Source organism: Perna viridis, chromosome 2, assembly GCF_037379345.1.
Source record: "Perna viridis isolate PV_CMFRI_1.1 ecotype Kerala chromosome 2, ASM3737934v1, whole genome shotgun sequence".
In the NCBI taxonomy this organism is placed as follows: Eukaryota; Metazoa; Mollusca; class Bivalvia; order Mytilida; family Mytilidae; genus Perna; species Perna viridis.
The window spans coordinates 67739458-67747698 of NC_142446.1; the positions used below are offsets into that span (position 1 = coordinate 67739458).

General features: G+C 31.5%; 2 protein-coding genes across 3 annotated transcripts; one reads left to right on the forward strand and one right to left on the reverse strand.

The window, feature by feature from the left end:
• Positions 1 to 55: 55 nt before the first annotated feature.
• Positions 56 to 3571, reverse strand: LOC148626624 (uncharacterized). The gene is made up of 3 exons (XM_088570778.1): positions 3427 to 3571; positions 1526 to 1872; positions 56 to 1253 (listed from the first exon to the last, which is right to left on the reverse strand). The coding sequence occupies exons 2-3, from the start codon at positions 1866 to 1868 to the stop codon at positions 823 to 825; spliced, it is 774 nt and encodes a 257-aa protein (XP_088426904.1). The 5' UTR covers positions 1869 to 1872; positions 3427 to 3571; the 3' UTR covers positions 56 to 822.
• Positions 3572 to 5378: 1807 nt separating this feature from the next.
• LOC148626625 (uncharacterized) lies at positions 5379 to 7944 on the forward strand. 2 transcript variants are annotated; one of them, XM_088570786.1, is made up of 4 exons: positions 5379 to 5472; positions 5726 to 5848; positions 6507 to 6668; positions 7244 to 7944. In XM_088570786.1, the coding sequence occupies exons 2-4, from the start codon at positions 5761 to 5763 to the stop codon at positions 7378 to 7380; spliced, it is 387 nt and encodes a 128-aa protein (XP_088426912.1). In that variant the 5' UTR covers positions 5379 to 5472; positions 5726 to 5760; the 3' UTR covers positions 7381 to 7944. The 2 variants fall into 2 exon arrangements, with proteins under 2 accessions (XP_088426912.1, XP_088426911.1); XM_088570785.1 differs by lacking the exon at positions 5379 to 5472 and adding an exon at positions 5501 to 5595.
• Positions 7945 to 8241: the final 297 nt, after the last annotated feature.

Below are 8241 nucleotides of genomic sequence, written 5' to 3' on the forward strand. Positions count from 1 at the left end.
AAGTAGCTGTCTTTGTAAGAATCATGCAAAATTTGGAAAATGTGATACACCCCAAAAAAGACTACATTCTGGCTTTAATACTTCATTTTCATCTATACTCGGTAAACAACAATTCAAAAACAACAGTGGTTAATTATATTTACATGTATTTACCTGTTTTACTTGAATGTATAACTAATGAAATACAATAAAACTACCAGTTTATACCATTTGTCAAACATTTGTTTAACACATTCGCAATAGTTTAACAAGTTTCTAAAATATGTTCTGTTTAACAGACTGTGGTGTTTATCAGCAAAAAGGGAGAATGTAAATTTTTGGTCGTTCCCTCCGCGGGACTCGAACGCGACAGTTCTAACATCGTTGGGAATTTTTCAGACCTTTCTATACGTTTACATATCTTCCCTGTATCAATTTGATCCGGTGGAGCAGTGTAGCAAATAGAGTCGTCACATTCTGAGACGTTTGTCAAATATTGATTTGTTGTGACATGCATCATTAATTTGATCCTCTATCCTACATGTTACCATCTAAATGAACTGTCCCGTACTACCATACATCGTGTACTAAGTTACAGCCCTAGATTAATCCGACGAGGAGAAATGACCCGGCCAGCGAAAGCTATATTTTTATATTGCCTAGGTTGCCGAGTGGTCTAGGGCGCTGGAATTTGTGCAGGCGGTGTTGCCATGTCACAGCGGTACGAGTCCCGCGGAGGGAACGACCAAAAATTTGCATCGCAAATTTGACAGTTCTAACATCGTTGGGAATTTTTCAGACCTTTCTCTATATATATATCCCGTTCTAAAACTTGTACGTCTTTCAAATAATTTTGACACCTGAAAAGCTTGTTCTGATTAATTGGTTACTTTCTATATAGCGTCCGCCATTACTATCTCCAATACGAACATACACAACATCATTTCCTTTCAGGTTCAACGGTGTGGCTGTTGTAACGTGATTTCTATCGTTGTGATCTCCGGAATCTGGCCATCCAATGTCCTTTATTTTTCCATTGTGAATTAGTTCTATAGTAGCCCATGATCTATTGATGACACCAGTTGATGCATGAAAAAGATACAAACCTTCTAATGGCGCTTTGAACTTTCCGCTTGTTACGTTATAACCGCTTCCGATATTGAGATCAACAACATCGTACATAATTTGTTTATGTTTGATTGAAGAACTTGTTGTTATTCCTGAACTGCGGTACGCATAGAAAGCCACTGGCTTGAATTTGCTTTCAAGTTGTTCTAAAAATAGAAAAAAAAACAATAATTGCTTTGTTTCATAAATCATGTCGAAGTTCATGTAATAAGCACGGCCCTTGCCAACCATAACAGATTTGCAAACATTCGTAATGCAGGTTCTTATTACACCGGTGTTTATACAGATGTTCTCATTTCATTACCAATCATATCCATACTTCCACTGGGTGTAATTCCACTAATACCACCACAAACTGTCACAGAATAATATGTATTGAATTGATACATTACAAAGCTAATAAAAAATATGACAATACCTTCAAGCTTATTCTGAAGAGTACCAAGTGTATTGTTATTCCATGCAACTATCTCGCCCTGTGTCACTTGGATTCGTTTTTCAATCGTCTTATGGACCAGATTTTCCAATGCTTTCTTGACACCAGCATTCACTTTTTTGTCGATCAAAGCGGTCAGCTGTTTATTCAGCTCTGAGATGTCCAATGTTGCCTTTAACGGTGCGTCAAGTTTTGATAGAAGAGGAATATCTAAATCTTCGGTATCGTCAATGTCAAAGCGGTTTTGACACATGACCAAATCTTGGATTGCAAGCAGGATGTGCAGCACCAGTAAAACTCTGTTTGAAACTCGTAAAATCATCATGTAACTTTAAGATAAAACATTAACAGATAAATAAAAAAGTTTTAGAAGGTAAGTTGATAAGTGTACTATTATTTATTATTTTTTTTACAGTAAATGCTCGGAAGACAAACTAAAATCCGATTAAAAGAACCAAAAGAAAAATAAAGAAACAACAATGTAACCTGTACCAAAACATAAAGCATTGATCAAGTCCATAAGTACATAGACAAACATTTTTAACGTGAAATTCATGTTAATCGGGCTTCCCATGAAATTCACGTGTATGCTCGATTCACTTGAATTTCACGTGAATTTTGTCACAAAGTTAATATGCGCTATTCAGGTGAAATGATGTGAAATTCGTGACATGAACATAAAATATCGGTTAGGAAATGCAAAGAATTCAATATCATAGAAAAAAATATATGGGAAATCATTGAAAAGTTTTTTTTTTAAATTTAAGGAATATATCCGGCACACACGATTTTATTTTCAACTAAAATGCATTTTTACTTACATAGTGACTACGTAACTATCATAATAAAATAAAACAAATGTAGTTGATATACAACATCATGTGCATGATGCACCATTTCTTATATATAAATAATGTAATTACAGCAATAGAAACTCTCTTTATACATGATAATTATACGCCTTTATTTACAATGTGTGCTTATTCTAATAGAGAAAAGAACGGGTGTTATCTATCTTATTTATTTTTTCTAATTAACAAGCATGGTGGTTCCTTCTTGTGCGGATAAATATTGTACGTTAACTTGATTGAAAGAACCTTTCAAGGAGGATGAAATTTCTCATACTGACATGAACATGAATTTGCGCACGAAAAATGTCTTAAACCTGATAATAGCTTGTACTGCGTTTTATCAAATAGTTAATTTTGATTTTTTCTGTCATTAGGAAAATAATAACTTAAAACGTTTACATATCTTGTGATGCACTTGATTTTCGTTATACAAACAAACTTATCTCACATGAACAATCTGTTGATGCTTGATATGGGTTCGTGTTTCGATATTTTGTGGTTTTAGGGATTTCTTGTACATAAGTACATTCTTGGATTTGGATTTTTCTTGTTTGATAAAAAAAACCCAAATACAACAAAAAAAAAACAGAAAAAATGAAACATCGTGTTAAAGTACATATTTTCGTCTGAAGTAACTCCGTGATGCACATGTAGTAACTATACAAGAAATATTGATGATCATTTCATGTATTTGCATTTATTTCCATTAAACAATCTACATTAAACCAAGACTGATATGTTTTTGAAATAAAAAAAAAACCTTTAGCACATATTTTTATTATATTGTACGATTTATATCAAACCTTTTTTTCTTCTAATTTGATATAAAGGTCAAAGGGTCAAGCAAATGTCAAATGTAAGATTGAGTATTGACATTTTTACCTTTTTGAATCAAAATCGACATTTTTATTGCAATATTTGCAATGGAAACTTTTTTTTTCTGACTTACCATATCATTTTTGATGTAAACAATATATACCACAGCGTAATATAAATAAGGTAATCTTGAACATATATTTAGTTATGTCTTACCTGAGTCGAGCAAACTGCAAAATAAACCAACTTTAATCATCGACACTGCAAATGCGCCGTAATTTTTCTAATCGTCATCGCGCATGCCAACTGGTCAAATTATGTTTTGACGCACTACAAGTTTCTTACACTCACAGAATTTTTATTTCATTCTGATTGATTTCCTTTTACCCTTGATAATACGATATTCTAGTTGATTAGCAGAGGCAATTTTTATATGATTTCCAATCTGCTTAAAAAATGCACAATTAAAAATATCAGAAAAAGGTTGTTTATTATTTGTGGTAATGTTAATAGGAAATATCGTCTAAACAAAAACAAACAAACAAACAAACAAACATGCAAAACAAAAAAGACCAACAAAGAAACAAAAGCAATATAGGTTTAATGACTGTGTCACTTGTTGCAATTATTTAAATAATATTTTATTTCTTTCTGAAATGATAATTACTCTAGAATTTTCCTTCTGGTGGCTATTCTTTGAAAATATATCATGTATATTTAAATTCTAAATAGCATCAAGATCGGTTTATCCAAATTTCATTTTAAAGAATGTAAATAAAATTATGGATTATAATTTTTTTTAAACACTTCATAAGTTCTGAAATACTCAAAAACATTTAGCTATCTATTTTTATTTTTCTCTTGCTGGTGGCTGGAAACAAGACTGTTAATAATGAGGCATGAAATGTACTTATTTCCTGTTGCGCAATCTGAAATTCTTTAGTTTTCAATTTAATCGATGTATATATTTAACTATACTAGACATACTATATTTTGGGTATCGTTACTCAAACCCCAACCAACATTCATTATGCAAAGGGGTGTTATATAGACACATGTGTGTCTGTCCTTCCTTTACACAGAAGGGTGACCATCTTTTATCTGTTACTCCGCCTACATCTTTGAATGGGATTTAATGAATCTTTCACAGGATCTTAATTGCAAATTCTCATATTACACCTTTTATTTATGACTGATCCAAATCAATTCGTAGGTTGTCTAAAACAAATAACTGTGTTTGTCGTTTATTCATATGAGAACAGGAGTATACATCCCCTATCTTCAACTCCTCCTATATCACAGAAAGGAAAAGTAAAATGTCCAAATTTTATTACATTATTATCATTGTGGACGTCCTATTTTAGATTTCGATCCAGAGTTCGAAAGGTTCATGCATGTTATCGATTGGGAGGTATGGTATCAATTAAGTGAGCAAAGCTCACATATTATCTTGTCTTAGATACACACACAAAATGTAATTCATGAGGTAATTTGAAAGAATTCGTGTTAGAGCTTATTACTGATTAGTTGCTATTTCGTAGTAATCTTATATCGCGACTATTGAAATATATTTAGATTGAACTTTTATCGTTTAACTGTCACGGTAGTTTAAAATTTTTACATAATCAAATTGAATTTTATGTTTTTAAATCCCTGAACTTTAAAGTAAGATTTTCAAATGAATATCAGTTCAAAAAATATCCCAATCTTCCCTATTTAAAATCACCACACCGCTTTATCCAAATCGCTATCTCAATTTCCCATCCCACATATATCTATACACCTTCATGACACTGTAATAGTAATAGCTTACTTATGCCATTGCTCTCTGTTACATTTGAGTCCAATTAAAAAGTTAATAAGAGCTATTTGTATATAGTCTACATAAGTCGAAAAATAGTTATCCGACTCGTCTAATGGCTGAATTATTTGGGGTAATCGGTTTGTCTCTGGATTGTCATAAAATAGACTAGGACCCACTCCATGAATGCGAAGGTATCGTTTGTGATGTAACTCATGGTCCCCTTAACTGTATATTAATGATTGATCATGATTGTCTTTCATATTGATATGCGACACTTGATAATACATTTGTATTTAAAGATATACAGGTTCATTTCGTAATACTTTAATTTAAATATCTAATATAAATCTTTATTGTGTTTTATCAACTAATTCAAATCATTTATTAATTAGTTATTCGAAACTATATAAAAGATATTATTCAAGTGTCTGTATACAAGAGGTAACATGTCGGTTAATGTAAGTAATTCTATATGAAAGACTTTAACACATAATACTAACAAAACTTGTTTTAAAATAGTGGATGACGTATGTTTGAAAAATGGCATATCCAAAGTAAAGCATAACAGATTCTATAATCCAGTAAGCCTCCGTTATTACTAATTTTCGTGTACACTTTAAATAAAGAGCAACTTTTGCATTGCAATTCTTAAACTGTCCGCACATTTTGTGATAAAGTTCTTTTTTATAAATGTAATGTTTATTTTTTTAGATAAATAATTTGTGACAAATTGACATCAATTGACTATGTACAGAGAACTGTTACAAACTGGACTATGCTCGACGTGTTACATAGCTTTACAATGCTATGCTGATGGTATTTGGGGACTGGAAGGTTTGTATTGAATGACTGGTTACTGGTATAGTTAATTTCGAACATACAATTTTTTTTTCGGTTTTCATCATCGTCAAAGGAGGAATTGAAACCTTTCATTATTTCATAACTATGCCTGAATGCTATTTATAATTGCCACTACGTAAGATTTCTAGGGAGGAGTTAATCAAAACAAACTCTCATTCCGATCATCAGTAATACTAAAGTGTACCTTAGTAAAAGTCAAGTTGAATGCAGTTATAAGATAGTTGAGTTGACTCAATACTAGTAGTTCAGTTATTATCAAAGTTCATGTAAACATTAAAACTATAATGTCTGCTCAAATACATTAATGTTAAAGTGTTAAAACAAACTAATTTACTTTTTTTATGTGAAAATCAGTCGCAAATTCTAAATAAATTTACGATTGTAGTAAAATTACTTAAAGTAAATTTTTGGAATGAAATACAACGTTGAAGTGTGATTTTATTTTCGATACATCTACGAGCATTTGAAATATCGCAAAATTTTAACCCAATTGCTTCCGCTTGACACAAGATACGTAATCCTGAAGTATGACGATAATCCTTTAGAAAATATTTGACTTCAGTATACGAGAAAAAATGGCGAATAAATGTTTTATTCTTCAGTCTAACAATGTTAAATGTATCTTTTGTAGTGAAATCAAGTTTACTCTATGTTATTAGAGTTGTGGGATTGCTCTTTCAAATAGTTTCAGCACTATGGTTGACCAGATTTGTATGGTATGACGTCAGAATCTGCGAAAACAGTAACTTTAATTATATGAAGAGTGTATTGCTTATCCTATTGACGATTAGTGGTAAGCTTAAACTTTTATTATAATTATAAACAAGGCACAATTTGGAACAGTTGTATACAGTATTTAAAGTTGGTTTATTTTCTTTTTGAAAATTATTGAAAATGAAACGAATATGCCACAACAATCTCGGTAGTTTTTATAACATACTCATATGCTATGTTTATTTCATTTTGTTAGTCGAGGTTTCTGCGCATATGTCATGTATGTATTTCAAAGGCGCTGGTAGGTAACTGTTTAGAAATATCAACGAACAAAAAATGAACGGTCGTCATCGTAACCTTCTTGACCGGTATGGTGCTTTAGTTTCAAAAATTTCAAGCAGTTTCTATCTATCATACCTAGTTTTCCTCTTTCACTGAACATAATCTTACAAGTAGCAATAACAACTCACCTTTCAGAAGTAATCAGTTTAACTACTTATTTACTATATTTACTCTGTTATTTTAAAAAATTTAAAAGTGTAAATACACATGATGCGAATTAGATTTTTTACCATGCAGTTGTCTACTTGAATGTTGAATTATATATCGACGTTTGATTTCTCCTGAAAGACTATTGAAAGTTATTTTTGACAGGTGTTTTAGTGTTCATTGATTTGTACATTTCCGATGAGGCCAGTACTGTCTCTTGGAAACATTTCGGCGCTTTATTACATCTGTTCTCTATTGGTTTGACATTGTGCTATAAAGAACGAAGGATGAAGCTGGACTAAGTTGTCTGCTTTACATGCTATAAATGTGTGTCAAAATAAATGTAAAAATCGTTAAATATAAACAAATACATACCAAAATACCAATACTTTTAAAATGGAAAAGAAATAACGCAGGTTAAACTTATTCTTTATATTCAACCTATAGATGTACTATAAGATCCGATGTCTGCCTGCTAAACTTGATTTTTCATGGCGAAAATCACATGATTTGTTCCAAAATGTCTGTTAAATATAGCGTCAGGAAAATCATCAAGCCTAGTATGTTTATTTTGATACACATGTACAAACAAATTCCCATACGTTCAGAGGACGCTTACCCTACCGGTTCACCTGGTTCATGCTCCGAGTTTTTAGTGGAGTCCAAGTTGCTCATTTGCTTTTGTAACTTTGTACATATGAATTTAGTTACTTTATGTTCTTTGTTGTATATGTCTGTTTGTCCCTGGATAACATTTTTTTATTACCGCTATAACATTGGTTCCCTTTATTACCCTTTCAAATTGTAACGCCCGATTTTTTCATAAAAATAAAATACCACAGCATTATTGGTTGCTAAGGAAAAGACGTGGTTGCCATGGTGTTCCTAAGAAAAATTACTCTTTTAAGGCATAGTTAAAATAGATGAAATTTGTTATCCTGGAAAAAATGCAGAGAAATTAATGGTTGCTGAGGAGAAAAACGTGCTGCTAGTGTATTATGAAGGGTCATATAAGGCTTTCAGATAACAAATTTGAATACCACAGGTACTATTTAACATAATAATGATGAACAAAAAAAACAAAAAAACAAAAAAACAAAAAACAAACAATAGTTATATGTTGTGCTCATGATATTGTAACCATGAAGAAACATAAACATAAC

Coding starts and splice junctions, on each gene's coding strand:
- LOC148626624 (XM_088570778.1), bottom strand. CDS start 1,868: ATGATGATTTTACGAGTTTCAAACAGAGTTTTACTGGTGCTGCACATC. Junction 1,254..1,525: donor TCTTCAGAATAAGCTTGAAG/GTATTGTCATAT, acceptor TTCTATTTTTAG/AACAACTTGAAAGCAAATTC.
- LOC148626625 (XM_088570786.1), top strand. CDS start 5,761: ATGTACAGAGAACTGTTACAAACTGGACTATGCTCGACGTGTTACATA. Junction 5,849..6,506: donor TGGTATTTGGGGACTGGAAG/GTTTGTATTGAA, acceptor TATCTTTTGTAG/TGAAATCAAGTTTACTCTAT. Junction 6,669..7,243: donor TATCCTATTGACGATTAGTG/GTAAGCTTAAAC, acceptor TATTTTTGACAG/GTGTTTTAGTGTTCATTGAT.